Source organism: Lissotriton vulgaris, chromosome 12 (assembly GCF_964263255.1).
Source record: "Lissotriton vulgaris chromosome 12, aLisVul1.2, whole genome shotgun sequence".
NCBI lineage: Eukaryota > Metazoa > Chordata > Amphibia > Caudata > Salamandridae > Lissotriton > Lissotriton vulgaris.
The window spans coordinates 74,538,855-74,558,562 of record NC_141700.1 but is presented as its reverse complement, the minus strand read 5'-3'; the positions used below and the strand labels follow the sequence as shown (position 1 = coordinate 74,558,562).

The window sequence follows — 19,708 nt, the reverse complement described above, 5'->3', positions numbered from 1 at the left end:
TAAATCGGGCGCCTTCTGCTTACTTTGGGAGTGTTGGAACGTAGGGATCCAGTGAAATATGGAGGACATCTCCCTCGATATGCCATTAATCAAGCAGTACATTTCCAGCTTTAGGCATGTCACTTTCAAATCAACGTCATGCATTTAAGTCTAATTAGTTTAACTAAAGCCAACAAACCCTTCCAACATTAAATGCATTAAAACGCATTGTGTGTAGTTTGTCTGGCTAGTTTTGACAGTGCACCAGGGAGCCACAGCACACAGATTGGGAACCACGGAGATTCATTTTTTGCTGTTAAACCATGGTATGTCCGAAATAAAGTAAAACAGTTTACTTTAAGGATTTTCAGTGGATTTTGATGCAGGAATCATATATTGATTAATCTTTCTTAAAATTCTCTTAAAGACATCGATGTGATGTATGAACCAGCTTCATCATTTGTAATTCAACCATCTGTGCTGGGTGTACATAAATGGTCACACCGAGTAGCATTTTGTGGAACTTACATCTCATAAAAATATACTTTATTTGCCTTGACGTCCGATAGGCTTTATCATTCAAAATGTGAAATAAAAAAAATCATATTTTCCAATCACATGGAATGTGTAAACCAGAGATTTAAATCCCAACTATTGCACCCATTCACAGCTACCGATAGGAAAATAGAGATTGTCATTTTATTTTGATTTTTTTTAATGAGCTGGCATAATTCAACATTATACAAAAGGAAGAGGATTTCCCAAGAAAATACAGCTAAAACAATAAACCGAAAAGTCCAAATTTGGGCAGGTTTTGACAAAGTAGCTTTTTAACTGCCAGGGGGTTTTGGAGGAGCATTTCCTGAGCTTTCGCTGGGGAGGGGTGGCATTACGCCAGGTGGATGCAGTACGTTGGCAGGAGGAAGAGCAGTAGTTGTTGAAGGGGGTACCCCTGATGGAGGAGGGGGAGCCCCAGAAGATGGAGGTGCTGCAGAAGGTGCTGCAGCAGGTGGTGGCGGTGCTGTAGCAGGGGGAGGAGGTGCCACAGGAGGCGGCGGCGGCAATGATGGTAAGGCCGGCGGAGGAGGCAAACTTGGGGGAGGAGGCAAAACAGTTGGTGGAGGAAGTACTGGAGGTGGCGCTGGAGGGGCGGGCATAGGAGGCATAGGTGGTAAGGACAAACCTCCAGGAGGAGGTGGCGGCAGTGTTTCGAGTGCAGGTGGGCGAGTTGGCATTCCATTCATGATAGCTGGTGGCGCAGGCCTCTTCACATTAAGAGTTACTGTTGGAATGGGCTGGATCACAATGGGCTTGTCCATCTTGAAGTGGAACTGAAGAAAAAACTAGGAGAGGGGATAGAAGAGATAGATTATAGCAACAATTGTGACTAGCGATAATACAATGTGCACAAGCAGGCCAATATAGCATAATAACTGAACATTCAACTCCTTTTGCAAAAATGTAAAATAGCATTTCCGAGGTACACTTTAAGGAATTCATACTGCAGTCGGCTTTTCGGGAAACCGGAAAGCCTGTTTTTGTTTGTTCTGCTCCGAAAAACAAACTTAAGGTAGGCCTCATGTATGTATGGCATGCTCTCGTTTTCGTACTGCCTCTAAGAAAATAATGAAATATTTAGAACAAGGAAAAAAAGTTAACAGTCTGAGGCTCTAGGAGCTCCCTTTCAAGTTTGCTGGCCTGGGAAGGTGAGAGTCCCACACACCCACCCAACCTAAACAAGGACAAGCACAATTTTGCCAATCCTTCGATCTGGTCCATATGAGAGGTGTCCAATGGCAACCTGGCACACTGCAAGTTAGTCTAACATGCATACCAACCTATAACTGCTGTGCTGGCAGCGCAGTCACAGATACTATGAACAGCAAGCACACTTTGTGGCTGAACACCCAAGAGAAAAGCCCACTAAATCAAAACCAATCGCATAGTTCAGATATTGAAAAGAAAGAGAAGGAATCCTGAATAGTAAATGAATCTATCAAAGTAGACGGCATCAGGACAAACTAGATATGGCTGCGTTTGACAGGGAGAGAACGTGTGCCAGAAACGTCATTCAAAACTTTAAAAATCGAATTTTTTGGGGGGGAACCAGCAAACTGGCCGTATGTAGCCACTGTCTGGTGAAAAACGTGCTATGCCAACTCCCTAAATGCTGCGTCAACTTGATTCTGAAAAGACATATAAACTGAGATGGTATGTTCCTAACTCTGACCATATCCAATTCCCTTTCTGCCCAGTGTCAAAATTCAAAACATGTTAGATAAGTCATTCCACCATATCACGCCCAGTAGAGACATTTGTTTTGCTGCAACAATAGTTTCGCAGATATTTAATAAAGTTATCCCCAACTATAGGTTAGGACAGAAATCCACATTGATAAAAGTGCAGCTAAATAGATGACAAAGTGCATGAGGATATTAAACAATATTTGCTTTACTCATTTTACACAAACCATATTTACTACTTGCTTTTGGTTTTATTTCAAATGCTTGCTTTGTGTGAATGCATCTCATTTTTAGGTCTCATCCTTTTAATCCGCAAGCGATAATAGGACGAGAGTATTGAGGTCAAACCAAGCTCTGAAACCACCAGGCGGATTATGTAGAGTCCATGTGCTCGTGCACGTGCTTACCATTTGCTCCCCGAGCCGCCTGCCTCCGAGAGCTTCACTTCAAAGGGATCCGCTCCCCCGCCCCCTGCTTCACACTTTTCACGGCCGCCAGGCCCCCTGCTTCACCCTTTTCACAGACGCCAGGCCGTGTCTCGCATTTCTCCTCCCCCCTCCCCAGAGCAATGCCAAGAGCTTGTTTCCCTTGTTACACATGAGAAGCAGCAACAATATCAACCCGAGCTTTAAGTGGTAGGTACGATGTTACATGTAGCATATATCTGGATGCAATGACAAATGGCATTATACATGTCGGCCTGCTCACCATGCTAGGCACAGTCCAGAGCTTAGGGCCAAATTGGGTATTTGAGGCGCTGCCATTATCAGTACGTCCCCGCCGCCTCCAATACCTTAACAAGCTTCTAGAATGCGTGCGAGCACGACAAAAAAAAAAAAAAACATTTGCAATGCAATAGGTCACGCATTTGCGAGAGTTTGAGCTATTGGCATTGTAAATGACAATGCCTTTTATTTATGGATTTGAAAACCTGCAAGCTGTGCCTAAACAAGCACTTTGTACTTGTCCTTGCTTATGAGAAGCAAGGCTGGTATTATTATTATTTATTTCATTTATATAGCGCAAACAGCTACCCAACAAAGGGTTTCCCGGCGCTAGTGATCCAGTGCTTTGATTGGTTCAGGTTCTAGATGTTAAACAGCCAGGTTTTTAAGGCCTTCCTGAATTTCATATAGTTGGTTTCCTGCCTAAGTGTCACCGGAAGAGTGTTCCAAAGTGAGGGTCCGAGATATGAGAAGGATTTTCCACCCATTCGCGCCAGCTTGATTTTAGGAATCACAAAGTGGTTGGCTGTGGCTGAACGAAGGGTTCGAGATGGGCGGTAGGGATGTATTAGATTTTGTAGATACTTGGGTGCATTGTTGGTTGAGATCCTATACATAAAGCATAAAGATTTAAATTTCCCCCGATTTTCAGCCAGTGCAATTCGCGGATGTACTTGGTGGTGGGTGTGGAGATGGGAATTTTCCACAGTAATCTCGCGGCGGCATTTTGCACTGTCTGTAATCGTCGGGTAGTGGCCTTATTGGCCCCCAAGTATAGCACGTTGGCATAATCCAGTCTGGAGGTTATTAGAGCGTTGGTGACAGTTTTCTGGGTATTTTTGGGCAGCATCCAACAGATTTTTTTCAACCACTTTAAAATCGCAAAGCATGTAGCTGACGTCTTCGCAGCTTGTTGATTGAGATTAAGCGATTCATCTATTGTGATCCCGAGGTTGCGGGCTGATTTGACTGCGACCGGGGGGGGGGTACCCATCACGTCTGGCCAGTGTTGGGGTCCCCAGAGCTCTTTGTTCTTACCCAGAACAAGTAGCTCGGTCTTTTCGCCATTGAGTTTGAGAAAAAATTGTTTCCACTCCGCGATATTGGTTAGACCGAGTTTTAATGACGAGGTGTTATTAGATTCGGTGGATGATAGAGAGAAGATAAGCTGAGAATCGTCAGCATAGGAGAACATAAGTAATCCAGTCTCTTCTATCATTTTGGCCAGCGGGCTCATGTAAATATTAAAAAGCAGTGGGCTCAGTATGGAGCCCTGAGGTACTCCATGTTTAAGGGTCATAGTGTCTGAGCAGGCGGATTGGGAGAAAACTTGGAAAGTGCGCAGTTCCAGTAGGGATTTAATCCAATTACAAGCTGCGCCCCTGATACCAATGGAATGGAGTGTTTGTTCAAGTACAGTATGTGACACAGTATCAAATGCTGCACTGAGGTCGAGTAACAGCAAAGCTACCGTTTCTCCACGGTCCAGCATTAGTCGGATGTTCTCAGTGACGCCTAACAAGGTCGTCTCTGTGGAGATGCCTGTGCGGAATCCTGATTGGTGAAGGGGTAATAAATCATGAGTAGTAATAAAATCAGTAAGGACCGTGTGAACGTGTTTTTCTAGTATTTTCGCAAAGTTTGGTAACAGGGAAATAGGTCTAAAGTTGGATGGCAAATTGGGATCTGCTCCTGCTTTTTTCAGCAATGGATGAATCATCGCATGTTTCCACTCCTTCGGTACGGTTTCTTCCTGTAAGGATTTATTAAGAAGATTAGTGATTGTTTCCAGCGCCCCGTTATTGAGTTTTTTCAGGACCGAACAAGGTAGTGGATCATTAGGTGAGCCTGATTTGATAGAATTTAATAATTTGCGAACTAGGTCTAGGTCAAGTTTCGGCCAGTTGTTTAGAATGGCTGGAGGTGTTACGTCATAGGGGGGTGTGCAGGAGGACAGAGCTGTTTCAGCAGGGATGATGGGGGCTAAAGTATTGGTTTCAAAACTGGTATCAGTGGAAGGCAAAATCACATGAGTCTTGGCCATGTCAATTGTGGTTTGTTCTATACCCTGATATATCTTATCCACTTTTTCTACAAAGAAGGCAGCAAGGGAGTCGCATTGTGATTTATTAAGGTCTGGGGGAGATTGTAAGGTGAGGGAACCAGCTAGTTCTCTCATAGTTTTAAAAAGTGTTTTGGACTGACATAGGGCTTCAGTAATTTTTGTCCAGGCATGTTCAGCTTTGGCTTTAGCAAATAGCCTCTGATAATTTGAAAGTTTATTTTTGTAGGCTAGTTTGGCATCTGGACAGTAGGTTTTCCTCCATTGCCGTTCTGCAGGTGCTTTTTTCGTGTTTCAAGGTCTCAGTGAACCAAGGAGCAGGGGGGCGGTGGGAATTTTGTTTTAATTTAGTTTTAGGCAGAACGGAATCAATAGCTTTTATAAGCCAAGTTTGGACCGATGTTGAAAACTCTTGTACTGTTGATTTTGTACAGGGAAGATGGCCTTCAAGAAAGGAATTGAGGTTTTCTATGTCAAGCTTTTTCCATTTCCTGATAAGTTGTGTAGGTCCTGATGTTTTATCCTTGTTAGAAAATTTTACAAGAAGGGAAAATTTAATCAGAAAATGGTCTGGCCAAGGCACTGGAAGGGCAGTGTGTGTGGATATGTCATTTAGGTTGGAAAAGATGGGATCCAACAAATGACCGGCTCTATGTGTAGGGCCGGAATTCTTTAAGGTCAAATTAAGGGATGCTAAGTCCGTTTTAAAATCATTAGCTATTGAGCAATCTTCTTTCTCCAAATGTAAATTCGTATCCCCTAGAATGGTAAAGCTAGCCATTTTCATAACTAGAGGTCCAATGAGTTCAACAAGGTTAGGTAGCCATTTAGAGGCGGCTCCTGGCGGCCTATAAATAAGTGCTCCAGAAAAGGTAAAATTAGGTGCAAGTGAGAGTGTAAAAATTGTGCCTTCGCAAACCTCACATGGGAGTTTGTTGAATTCGCAGTTATAACGATTTCTGAAGATAATTGCTATTCTTCCTCCTGGTTGCTTTTCACGATCTAGTCTGACAATAGCATATGTTTCAGGAAGTGCCATAGTTAAGTCAGGGCCAGAGCTGTCTTGAAGCCACGTTTCCGTTAAGAACACGGCATCAGGAGCCTCATCCAAGAGTAAGTTAAAAATTTCCGTTTTATGCATAGGTAATGAACGGCAGTTAATACTGAAGAAAAAAAACGATTTTGAACTCGTTTCTGCATTATTTGTAGGTTTTCTGACCTGCAAAGATTTTATTACTGCGTGGTCAGTAGAGAATTGGCAACATTGGCATATAGCTTTCTCTAGATCAGGCTCTATTGTCCTGCATAAAGGATGACTTGCGGGTCGTAGGGATAATAGAAAATCTGTTGCATATTTTATGCCTGAAGAGCCAGTTGTGTCTGTTAATGCATTACTTATAGAAGGACATTCTAAGTATTCCTTGGTACCTGATGGAGACGGCGCCATATCTCTGGACACGTCCGGTGCACGTCCGAGGCGCGGATGGGCGCAGACGGGCTGACTCCGGCGTGACTCCGGCGCAGGGACGGTGCCCCCGCAAACGCGACCGCTAGCGCGGTACACCACCGTTTCCTTATATCTGGTCCACTAGAGTGCTCCCACCACTCTAGCCCCCACTCAAGATGGCCGCTGAGTGCAGAAAAGCCTGACCCCGGTTTGAAGCTCTTAACGGCAGCAAGCGCCGCGAAAAATGAGCGAAAATGCGTGCAAGTGAATTATAAGTATGCTGAGTGCATTACAGAATGGAAATATACAATTTTAAAAATTCGCTAAAATTTCCCAAAAACGATCCGTTTTATTCACGGAGCGCAGGGTAAAACACACAAGCTCTGTAGTACACCAATGTCACTTCAAGCTAGTACAAAGGATGGATCTCGCGAGCGCAGCTTCAGGGCTCCTTATATCTGGTCCACTAGAGCGCTCCCACCACTCTAGCCCCCACTCAAGATGGCCGCCGAGTGCAGAAAAGCCTGACCCCGGTTTGAAGCTCTTAACGGCAGCAAGCGCCGTGAAAAATGAGCGAAAATGCGTGCAAGTGAATTATAAGTATGCTGAGTGCATTACAGAATGGAAATATACAATTTTAAAATTTCGCTAAAATTTCCCAAAAACGATCCGTTTTATTCACGGAGCGCAGGGTAAAACACACAAGCTCTGTAGTACACCAATGTCACTTCAAGCTAGTACAAAGGATGGATGGTAGTCTCCTTTACTGCAAGCCTTGCTTCTCGTAAGCAAGGACTATACGTACAAAGTGTGTGTTTATGCACCACTTGTAGGTTTTCAAAACAAAACTTTCAAAGCCCTTCACACTAGGAAACCAGCTTACCTCACCTCTAAACTAAAAAAAGCACGTAAGATGAGAACCCTAAGAATCTTAAACTCCATAGTCCTCATTCTGTGTAAAGCCCACAAACAAAACACTGACATGCTCCTTCTTGAGCAATGCCCCAAAAATCTGGAACTCCATACCAGTACGAACCTCTCCTTTTCGAGCTTCAAGAGGCAGCCAAAAGATCTCCTCTTCGGCCGGTCTCTCAACCAGTGAGACAAATTGTCCAATGACAAGACCTTTACCGCTAATTTTCACAGTACCCTATCCTTGCTATTTTTTCCTCCCTTGTGCTTAACCACGGATTTGATTTGTTTCAGCTCTTCAGAATATAGTAGTTATGTTGATGTAAATCTGTACTAATGTAAAGCGCTCGGATACCCTCTGGTCTTGCCAGCGCTATATCAAACTCTTAAATAAATAAACAAACAGACCTGTTTGGTTTCACGGTTCCAGTGAGTCCAGAACTTCATTTCTGCTTTGTCAATTTCTCGACTTGGCACCTGCAAAACAGAGTGTGATTTAGAAACCATTGTACCACATCAGGACTGTTAAATCAGATAACAGCTTGCTTTTATTTCACATGCTTTTTCATACTGATATAGAAACCACTAAGTTGTGCACTTTTCTGAAAAGATTCCAAATACAGGCGCGTAAGATAATTTGCACCACTTTATGCTGCTAAAATTAAGCTAATCCTTACCATTACTGACATCATGTCACTCAGAAGGCTGTACAGCAGTAAAAGCAGGCAAGGCACACAGTGAGTAGACACACCATTTTAGAGTGCACACAGCTCCCTTCAAGCACATACTTCAATGGAGCATGCACGTGGGTAAGTCCACTTAGAGGCAAGTGCCCTCTGACAACTGTAAGTAGCAGACCCCTTAAGACACAAAGCAGTTCTACCCCCTAGGAGACATAGCTTATAAGACTCTAGTCGACTGAACAGTACAAGGGACAGCAAATCATGTGGAGGATGCAATAAACAACCATGACTAACTGAAGGGTCATCGGCATTGCATCCCATTTTCCTCAACTCAAAACATCAGCTCTGACACACCGTCTGCCTAGTCTGCCCATGATATGCATTCTTTAAACAGGAGCCTGCTCAGTTCTTGGACTGTACCTTGAATGCGATTGTTTCATACGGTTCTGCTGCCATCAGGAGGTACTGCCAGCGCCTGTCTGGAGGCTCAATTCTTTGCTCGTACGCAGACATAAACCGATGTCGGGGTATGATGGCATCTGATATTTCTGGATAGTCAATCTGAAGAAATATTAAAAGTACATAGATCAAATTCGACTTGCATACATGCTTGGGGTTGAACAAGTGCGTCAATCTTGGCTGATCAAAATTAAAGCAACATGAAGAACAAAGCTCTATGGATAAAATTCAATTCTGTGTGTACGTGTGGGGTGGTTTTTGAAATGGTACGTTTCTGTGACTGTACTGCCCTCAACAGCCTTGAAATTACACTGTGTACGTGTGGGGTGGTTTTTGAAATGGTACGCTTCTGTGACTGTACTGCCCTCAACAGCCTTGAAATTACACTGGATCTTCTCACATGACTTGTACGGCCTCCTTCATACTGGTGTATTGCCTGCGTTTTGTGATCAACTCCATTACCAGGGGAAATGTTCTCCTCAAGCGTTTTGGTACTCTTTCTCGCAACCGTGCTGAGAAGGTCAGGTAAAACGTAAAAATTAGTGTAAGGTGGTTTGCCATTTTAGTCTTAATTTTTGCGTAAACTTTTTCATGATTAAAAACAGCTTAAAGACAACATCCTCCTGCCAGCCAATGGGCATTAGAGGAAGCGGACCCAGGCAACATCCAGAGAACTCTCACCTAGAGACAGAGCGTGATAACAGCCTCTGTGCAGGAAAGCTGCCATAAAAGACGCAAAGGCGCTTGACGAGCACAAGCTCACCTTTGGGATATCTCTTACGGCATCCCCAGGGTCCACTAGCTTTGCTTTAACATGACACAAGCATAGTTCCGTCATAGGTCCATCTTTGCCAGAAGTGTGTTCCCACACAACACTAGGACTTCCGCTGGCTTTCTTGGACGGTGCAATAGTCCAGCAATAGTGCCCCGGTTCAAGTTTGTAAACTGAACTGTTGGATTCACCTATCACTCCCTTACACCTATTACTGCTTGGATTACAAATACCCTGTCTGGAAGTCACAAACTAATGAGGGACTCAAAGGAATCAAAACTGGTGTACTTGAGCTGCAATCATCTATGGGCCGTCTGCTACATTGATCCCTATGTTTAGGAAGCCTTCAACTCTCGGAGACGAGGAGAAAAAACTCAGATCTTCGTGTTTCCGTACATAGTCAGAACGTAAAAAAGATACAGATTTATAAAGTTTTTTTCCAAATAGCAAAACAAGGAATAATTTTAATTAGGATATTATTTGTAGGCGAAAGAAAGCATTCTGCACACAATTCCGATGACACAAAAAGACCTACAAAGATCAACAGATGGGACAAGAAGTCTTTTGTGAGTTCAAATCTGGATGATGCCTTTAAATAGCCGTTCAACCTCCAGATCAGTTTACTGTCACTGCTCTGCAGTGGTCAAACTAGCTTCCATTAAGGTGCTTACTGGTTTTCTTAGACTATTTTGAAACCAATTTAAACAGGTCAGAAAGTAATCCATCCTAAAGCTTTCATCAAAGGTTGGTAAAATGTTTTACGCTTGATAAACAAATTAGTTACCTGGAAGAGAAGGCTTTGCTGTCCATGTTCTGGATCTTTCTGTTTTGTGACTGGAAGAGAGAATTCAAAGTTTATTTTGAGGCTTTTCAACAGCTGAATTTACTCACCCTAAATTAAACACTTACTGACCCTTAAAACAGGTCTTAAAGCACCCTTAAGAACGAGTTCCTAAGATGGACAGCAAAAGTGAGGAACATTTTTAAAACCAACCAACCAGTTACTACAGAGAAAGAACTTAAGTGATACCAAGGGGTTGTTGTCAAAGAACTGCGACAAAAGGACGCGAGTAACAACTCGATTGGCTTCACATGTCGTAATGTCTTAGGAGGAGGCTTCACCTTGGTGGAATTAGCCACTGTTGGCTAACCGCAAACTTCTCAACACATGACATCAATCATTTACAGGAATCCAATAGAGGCACACACCAGAGCTCCGAGGGACTCGCTGTAGAGACGGCATCTCTTTAACTGGTCTTTCTCGTGCAGTCACCACGAGGACAGGGTTTTTAAAAACACTAGTGGCAACAACCCCTCAGGCATCTCATTGTCACTTGAAATAAAAGGAGTAGTTTCTTTTCTGTAACTCCAGTTCTGTAGTAGGGGTATCTCTGTTATAGTCCTAATCTAGTGAATAGTCCCGCCCATGTGCGTGGACCCCGGAGCAATCAAAAATAATCTCTTAAAGTGTCGAAAAAATGCATAACTGCAAAGACACTTAAGAGAGAATTTAAAGACATATAATGCAGCCTATAAACAGGCTACACTGTCCAGTAGTTCAGCTAGAAATTCCATCAAAAACAATCCACAAAACAGCACAGCCTGTCCAGATTTCCCTTGCCTTCAGCAAAAAACCCTCTGGAATGATAGTGATAGAGAGGAAGACATGGACAGACACGCCCCATAGGCTGCCATTATGTGGCTCAGAACAGGATGCTGTGCCTTTAAGAGCACTTTCCAGAACTTCACAGTATGCCAGAATGCCCTACAGGTCCCTCTTACTTTCAGTTCTTTTTGAAGGCGTAACACGCCAGACCTGTAGCATTCCTTACATGAATATCTATCTCCACCGGGGAGGAGGGCGGGCGCTTATGACTATAACAGAGATACCCCTACTACAGAACTGGAGTTACAGAAAAGAAACTACTCCTTCTGTAGTAGGGGATCTCTGTGTACAGTCATAATCTAGTGAATAGAATGGCAAGCCCATCCCCACACCAAGCGGCGGTGGAGAAAAGAAACCAACACCACTTATAGTGCGAACAAATTCCGCAGCGAAGCCTGTCCAACCTGAGCATCTGCCCTGGCATCAGTGTCCAGACAGTAATGCTTAGCAAAGGTATGAACCGACTTCCAAGTGGCGGCCTTGCAAATTTCTGCAATCGGCACATTACGGAGCAAGGCTGTCGTGGCAGCCTTGCCCCTGGTGGAATGAGCCTTAGGCTTACCTCCTAAGGTCTTATTAGCTTTCTGGTAACAGTTGTATGCAGGACACAATCCACCTAGAGATGGACTGCTTAGAGGTCGCAAGACCCGTCCTGACCGATCCATAATTGATAAACAACTGGTCTGACCTACGAATACCTTTGGTCTTATCCAGATAAAATTTCAACACCCTCCTAACATCCAGGGAATGGAGAGACCTTTCCGCTGGAGACGAAGGGTTCTGAAAAAACGTAGGCAAAGTTAAAGTCTGGTTTACATGAAAATCAGAAATAACCTTGGGAAGAAATTTAGGGTGAGTACGCATAACAACCTTAGCAGCATGAAATACAGTATAAGGTTCATTACAACACAACGCCTAAATTTCACTCACCCTGCGGGCCGATGTAATGGCCACGAGGAACGCCGCCTTCCAGGACAGGTGCAGCAACGAAGCCTTATGAATGGGTTCAAAAGGCTCCTTCATTAAACTGGACAGCACCACATTCAATTCCCATGAAGGCGAAGGAAGCCTGACAGGAGGGAACACTTTCTTCAAGCCTTCCAAAAAGTCTCTGATCACAGGGATCTGGAAGAAGGAAGTCTGTGAAGGGCCTTTCCTGTAGGCAGTCAATGCAGCGAGATGAACCTTAATGGAATGAACATTAAGGCCAAACCGCGCCAAATGCAGAAGGTAAGGAAGGATGACATCTTCCTTGCACGTCGTTGGGTCAAAGTTCTTGGACACACACCAGATTTCAAATGTCCATATTGCACTATCTCAGGAGCCATGCCGCCAAACTCAAGGACGAGAGGTTGGGGTGCAACGTCTGCCCCCCGAACTTCGTGAGAAGGTCCGGCCTGCACGGCAGCCGTATGTGCGGAAGGAGAGACCGGTGTAGAAGGTCCGTGAACCACCACTGTCTGGGCCATTCCGGGACAATCAGGATCATCCGTGCCCTGGACCGGGACAGCTTGATGAGCACCGCTGGAATCAGGGGAATGGGCGGAAAAGCGTAAACAAAGCTGTTCAACCAGTTGATCCAGAGTGCATTCCCCAGCGTCCCTTGCTGTTAGTACCTGGAGGCGAAGTCTCGGCATTTGCTGTTTTCGGCGGTGGCGAACAGATCAACGTCTGGAGTCCCCACCTTTCGAAGACTTCTCCTAGTACGTCGTCGTTTATGACCCATTCGTGGTTTTCCTGAATCAGTCTGCTCAGTGCGTCTGCCTGAACATTCTGCACACCTGGTAGATGGGTAGCCGTTATCATCAAGCCTCTGGCCAGAAGCCAGCGCCAGATAGTCTGCGCCTCCCGAGACAGGGTGCGCGATCTCGACCCCCCCTGCTTGTTGAGGTAATACATCGTGGTCGTATTGTCAGTCTGTACAAGCAGAGAGTTGGTCTGGAAGGATGGATGAAAGGCCTTCAGTGCCAAGTGAACAGCTCTGAGTTCCAGGAAATTGATGTGATACGTGGACTCCATCGGAGACCACGTTCCTTGAATCTGTAAGTCCCCCGAATGCGCTCCCCAGCCTTGGAGAGAAGCATCGGTCACGATAGTCTGAGTAGGGATGTCATTGTGGAAGGGAACCCCTCTGAGGAGATTCCCCGCTGAACACCACCACTTCAGAGACTGAAGAGCATGCAGAGACAGTCGTATCTTGTCGTCCCAAGATCCTCTCCTCTGGTCCCATTGGTCCTCCAAGCACTCCTGCAGAGGTCTCATGTGTAGTCGTGCATGAGGAGTGAGGAAGATACAAGAGGCCATCGACCCCAGTTGAGAAGACACCGTCCTCACTGTTGTAGATGGAGCGGTCATAAGAGCCTGAGCCTTCAGAAGGATCGATCGCCGTCGCTCCTCCGAAGGAGACACGCTTGCTGACAGCGTATTGATGGTGGTTCCCAAGTACTGAATAACCAGGATCGGGACAGACTTGGACATGTTGATGTGCAACCCCAACTTGTTCAAGAGAACGCTCGTCTTCTGGAAGTCTGCTTGAGCTTCCGAGAAGGAGGAGGCCTTGATCAACCAATCGTCCAGGTACGGGTAGACAAACACCTTGTTCTTCCTGAGGTGTGCCGCTACCACTGCCATGCACTTCGAGAATGTCCTGGGCGCAGATTTCAGCCCGAATGGCAGCACTGTGTATTGATAATGGTTGGTGCCGACTTGAAATCGCAGAAACTTCCTGTGTTTGTACGCAATGGGCATGTGGAAGTAAGCATCCTGTAGGTCTATGGCACAAAGCCAGTCCCCCTGTTGCAACTGAGGAAAAATCTGATGCAACGACAGCATGCAAAACTTTTCTCTGCGAATCCACTTGTTTGCCTGCCGCAAGTCCAGAATGGGCCTGAACTCGTTCTTGTCCTTCTTGCGAACCAGGAAGAACCGGGAGTACAGACCGCTTCCTCTTTGAGACAGAGGTAAGTCTTCTATCGCCCTTTTCCTTAACAGGATATCGGCCTCCGCCTGGAGCTCGCGCAGCTGATACTGCGAGCTGACCGGAGGGATCGCTGGAGTAGGGCTGATGAACCGAAGACTGTATCAATTCCAAACAATAATCAGCGCCCACTTGTCCGGAGTAATTTTTCTCCACTCTGCCAGAAAAAATTGAACGCTTCCCCCCACCGGAGCGGGTAACGGATGAAGGGGAAGTAACCGCTCAGGGTCTAGACCCCGCGGGGCCCTTGTTCGCGGTAGAGGACTGCTGTCCTCCTCTACCCTTTTGCCGTTTCTGGAAGGGTCTCCGGAACTGCTGCTGTTGTTGCTGCTGCTGCTGTCCCGAAGACTGCCCCTGTCCTCATCCTTGTGCACCAAACCGCCTTTGGAACGGTCGGTAGGCTTTCTTTTCTTTGGGCTTCTCCAAGCCCACAGCCGTAAGGGTCTCCGTCTCCGCCTTCATGCGGGCCATCTCATCATCAGCGTGTTTCCCGAAAAGGGTCTCCCCAGAAAACGGCAGATTGGCCACCCGCTGCTGGGCCTCCGGCTTGAGTGACGTGAGCCTTAGCCAGGCATGCCGCCGCTGATTGATTCCATGGCAGTAACCATGTGCTGCCAACAGGGAGGCGTCCGCCGCTGCACTGATCACCTGGTTTGATACCAGCATCCCTTCCTTGAGGATCTCCTGGAAGTCCTCCCTTTTGTCTTTCGGTAGCAGTTCCACCAACTGTAGCAGCGAGTCCCACAGCGCCCTGTCGTAACGGCTCAGCAGAGCTGTATCGCTGGCCGCCTTCATGGCCGCGGAAGCGGTCCCACACGCTTTCCTGCCCGCTGAGTCGATCCACCGACTCTCTTTATCCGGCGGCACTGTGGAAGACGGGGAGGTAGAATGCAATTTCCTTGCCGCCGTCACTATCACTGAATCCGGTACCGGATCCACTCTCAGAAAGGAAGGGTCCGAATCCGGGGCCCTGTACATCTTTAGAAGCCGGGACGGAGCGGCCTTCACCACCGCTGGCGTGAGGAACAGCTCCTCCGCAGGTTCCTTCAATCCAGGCACCAGAGGCAGAAGAGGGCGAGACAAGTGCTTCTTGTGAAGAGTCTCGAAGATCACGGACGTCGTAGGTGTTGGAGCCGTCACCGGGATACCCAAGTTCGCAGCTCCCCTCAGGAGAACTTCCTGGAATGTGGCAATGTCGTCCACTGGAGAGATCCTGGTCTCAGGAGAGTCCGATAAGGTCGGTGAGTAGGAATGGGTCCTGTAAGAGTCCGTGCGGGACCTAGACTCTCGCCTCCTATGGCGACGCCTAGATCTGGTGGAGGATCTATGACGACTCCTTGATCTTCCTCTCCGCCCGGAGCGTGAACGGGACCTCCTCGGCCGAGGACGGTCCACCGGTTCCACCGGAACGGGTGACTTGGGTTTGGACGGAGCCTTCGTTCTAGGTGTACCCTTGGGAGGCGTCGGAAGCTTGGGTAACGAAGTCGACCTCGGTGGAACCGGAGGTGGCTTCTCGGGCAACCCTGACCCAGGTTGCGGTAGAGGCAACGGAGGTGGAGTAGGCGTCCTCGGAGGGGGACCCCTCGGTAACGGAGGAGGGGGAGACACCTTCCCCGATGGGGTATACACCTCGGAATACACCGAGCGCGGCGAACCCCCTTCTCTTCTAGCCTGGGACGTAGGCGAACCTTCCACGGCGTCAGGTCTTCTTCCAGCCCTTTTCGGTGTCGAAGAACGGCGACCATACGGCGAGCGTCGGCCCCTCGACGTCGAGCGTCTCTTACTCTGCGTCGAACGCCTTCTGTGCCTCGACGGCGACCTTTTGCGCCTTGACGGCGAACCTCGGTGCCTCGACGGCGAACCTCGGTGCCTCGACGGCGAACCTCGGTGCCTCGACGGCGAACCTCGGTGCCTCGACGGCGAACCTCGGTGCCTCGACGGCGAACCTCGGTGCCTCGACGGCGAACCTCGGTGCCTCGACGGCGAACCTTGGTGCCTCGACGGCGACCTCCTGTGCCTCGACAGCGAGGACCTCACTGACTACGTCTGCCTCCTCTTCGCCGACGGCGAACGGCGGCATCACCTTGACGGAGAGTGCCGACGTCGATCGCTCGACGTAGAAGCCGACGAAGAAACAGTCACCGGGGACATTGAAGGTCTAGTGATATCCCTCGACGCCGAGCGTCGACGTCGTTTCGTCTCCGACGATGGGGAACAGACCGCAGTCATTCCTCTCGACGCCGCAGTGGGCGCAATGGACCCAGGCGGAGAATGGTGACGCTTGCTGGTCTTCCTGCCCCTGGGGAGCCCCCCAGATGCCTTAGCATGGGCAGAAGAAGCCCCTCCAGACCCACCTTGCGCCTTCAGTCTTCTTTCTTCGAGACCCTGAAGTCTGATCTTCCTTTCCCTCAGGGTCCTTCCAGAGAAGCCTTGGCAGATAACACAATCCTCTGGAACATGAGAAGCTGGATGTAGGAGAGTAGGGTCTGCAATCCTATGATCACCCAGATTTTTTGCTTTGGTTTCACTGGTTTACGACTTTCTCTGGCTGTGGGCCTGCTAATCAGACCCACAGCCTAGCTGTTCTCTCACTAAATTGACAAGTGTACCTTAGGTGCATTATCCAATTGGTACTGGGCCACCTTATCAGACCCTGTAACTCAGGGCATAGGTGTACCCAGGGCCTACCAGGGGCTGAAGCATGTATTATGCCACCCCTGGATGGCCATCTAAATCTGACACAACTGGCTGCACGACAGCTGGGGCAAGGTGTTGTAATCACCCTTTGCTTTAGATATAGTATACCTATATCTAACCCTAAAAATGGACACACAGATTCCTATCAGTCACTCCTATGGCAGGCCTTGACAATCCTGAAGGCAGAGTGCTTGGAATCGTGTGAGATGGTGCTCTGGCATGAGCTGAGCCCGTTTGCAGCTTGCGGCACCAAGTCCTAATAGCTGTTCCATGATAACGCATACCATATACTCCTAAGTGCATTATAATCCTCGCGGTTAAATGCTATGTCTGGTATCGCTTTATCAAAACATGTCGAGTAAGGTGTCATACGAATTGGAATACTAACCCCTTGCCAATTCTGGCGACGGGGTTAGCATTCCACCCTTCTAGAGGGACACGACATGTATGTAACTGTGAACCCCGGTTAAAGTTAACTCGAGCCTCAGCATCACAAAATGGATGCTGCCACCACAGACACAAGTCTGACCCCCTGCAGCTGGGAGTCCTTCCAGCGAGGGGAGCTTGAACAAAGGGTTTCCTGTCAGGGGCGGTGCTAGCACCATCCCAGACAGGGTTTTGTGTATCCTGGGTAGGCAGGGCTTTACAGGAAGGTGACTGCAAGTGGCACCCCGGTGCTCACTACGCATCTGCCGGCTAGAACCAGTTCCAGGGGCACACCAGCCCCTGGCCTGGGGAAAGTCTGGCATGGGAGAGGGGTGTAACCACCCCCCTTCCTGGTCCCACCCCTAGGGCAGGACCTAGTCGCGCACCCACCCCTTTCTTTAGGATAAAGGCAGGAGCGGGGACCCTTCCAAATTAGATCATCTTTGAATCAAGAAACTACTTTCCACGAAAGGAACTCTCGACTTCTTCTCAAGATTTCTCCCTTGTGGCTAAGGAGTAGTCACCCTGCACCCGCAGGCACCATCTAAGAACTCTGCGGTTTGCTGCACGTCCTTCCTCCGGAATCCGACTGACCAGCTCGACGAGACCCGGCTTCCCTGGCACCTCTGACCTCTACCTACCTCTACAGCTAAGCTGAGAACCGTAGGTGCGACGAGACCTCGAGGGACCGGCCATCATCAGAACTGCACGACTTCTATCCAGCACGACCGCCGAGGGATCCTCTGGTGAGTGCTTTGGGGTCCGAGAAGCCCCGACCCTGAGCAGCTCCAGCACCGAAGTCCAGCCCCCCAGCATCCACGAGATCTGCGTGGGGCCCTTCTGCTTTTTGCTGCTCACCGCGTTGTCTGGCTACTAGCCCGCTGGCTTGTGGCCTTCCCGACGACGACCAACGACATCACCACTGCTAGTCTGGTTGCTCCAGACTGGCCCTTGCTCCCTTCCAAAAGAGGAGCACCCCGGACCCTCCTGGTCCACTCCAGACGTCATTTTAGGTCCACCGAGTGGGCTTGAATTTGCCAAGACTTGTTGCCCAATCCTGGGTCCAGCGACGTCGACAGCATCAACCATCGTGGGACAGCTCGCACCTCCGTCCTGGTCGCCGACAACGCCTCCTGGTCCATGAGACTGCAGAGCCCAGCGTCGCCCACTCACCTGGTCGAGGTGACTACCATCCAGTGCCATCCTGGTGCCCATCTGATCACTGGCTAGTGATTAAGAACTTGGTCCCCTCTGCTTTCAGGTGTCATCCATCTTCGATCCAGGCTTGGATCACTTCGAACAAACTTCACTGGTCGCCTGCCAGCAACTCTTTCTTCAGGCTCCTGGTTCGTCAACGAGGATTCCCGACGTCTTTTCAGACCTATGCAGCCGCAGCCCCTGGGCTAGGTAACTTCGGCATTTCGGTGCCCCAGCATAGCCTCACTATCCAAGGGTCCAGATCCACTGTCGTTTTCGACCTACCTTATCGGGTTCGCCCGAGAACACTAACTTTGCTTTTACTAGCCTCCATAGACTTTGTCCCGCATCCCGCGTGAGAGTGCACACTCTGCACCCGAGTCCCCTAGGCCTCCTACTAGTAATCTGAAGGTTCAGTAACGTAGTCCTAGCGATTCCAAAGCCTATTAGTCCAGTACTTACCTGCTAGTAACTTCGCATTCCACTTCCATAGTATATGGTTTTCCATGCCCCTCTGGCATTTGTGTAAATTGTGCAACTTAAAGTATTCTCGTAAGAGTTTTGTTGTGTGCTTAGTACCCTGTCCTTATAAAGAGTACAGGGCTGTTGTGATCTAAATAAATACACTGTTTATTTTCATAACACTTGTGTGGTGTCCTTTCACTCGGTATTCAAGGGGTATATGTGATGGTATAACAGTTGGCTTAACACGCCCTCTAGAGTTTAGCCCGAAGACTGCTCTTGTCCATGCTACTAGGATAGCTGGTCTATCGGTTGACTTACAACCAATCACCATAAGGGTTGTTTGGACTGATACATAGTGATCACTAGAATAGTGAACACTGAATATCAGGCCAACTTCTCACACTGTAAGGCAGAGGATACACACCTCATGGTGGTCCTACCTGGCCTTTTTCCTGGAGCACTCCGGGCATTTGTCGAATAAGGCAGGCATATTCGACAAAAACACAATAAAGTACTTAAACTGTGAAAATTAGTGAAAAACACCAAAGAAATCCCAAAAAGGGAAAGCTCAATGCTCCAGGGTCCTGCTAGCAGGAGCCGGAAAAAAGAACTGAAAGTAAGAGGGACCTGCAGGGCATTCTGGGATACTGTGAAGTTCTGGAAAGTTCTCTTAATGGCACAATATCCTGTTCTGAGCCACATAATGGCAGCCTATGGGGCTTGTCTGTCCATGTCTTCCTCTCTATCATTCCAGAGGGTTTTTTGCTGAAGGCAAGGGAAATCTGGACAGGCTGTGCTGTTTTGTGGATCTTTTTGGTGGAATTTCTAGCTGAAGTACTGGACAGTGTAGCCTGTTTATAGGCTGCATTATATGTCTTTAAATTCTCTCTTAAGTGTCTTTGCAGTTATGCATTTTTTCGACACTTTAAGAGATTATTTTTGATTGCTCCAGGGTCCACGCACATGGGCGGGACTATTCACTAGATTACGACTATACA

General features: G+C 47.8%; 1 protein-coding gene across 12 annotated transcripts in view; it reads right to left on the bottom strand.

Moving 5' to 3' along the window:
• Positions 1–676: 676 nt before the first annotated feature.
• Positions 677–19,708, bottom strand: part of SF3A2 (splicing factor 3a subunit 2) — an 80,785-nt gene continuing 61,753 nt past the window's right edge. For all 12 annotated transcript variants that reach the window (XM_086947196.1, XM_086947193.1, XM_086947194.1 and 9 more), the window contains 4 exons: positions 10,067–10,116; positions 8,472–8,612; positions 7,777–7,845; positions 677–1,322 (listed from right to left, as the gene is read on the bottom strand). In XM_086947196.1, the coding sequence (XP_086803322.1) occupies positions 810–1,322; positions 7,777–7,845; positions 8,472–8,612; positions 10,067–10,116 (773 nt within the window). In that variant the 3' untranslated portion in view covers positions 677–809. The remainder of the gene's footprint in view (positions 1,323–7,776; positions 7,846–8,471; positions 8,613–10,066; positions 10,117–19,708) is intronic.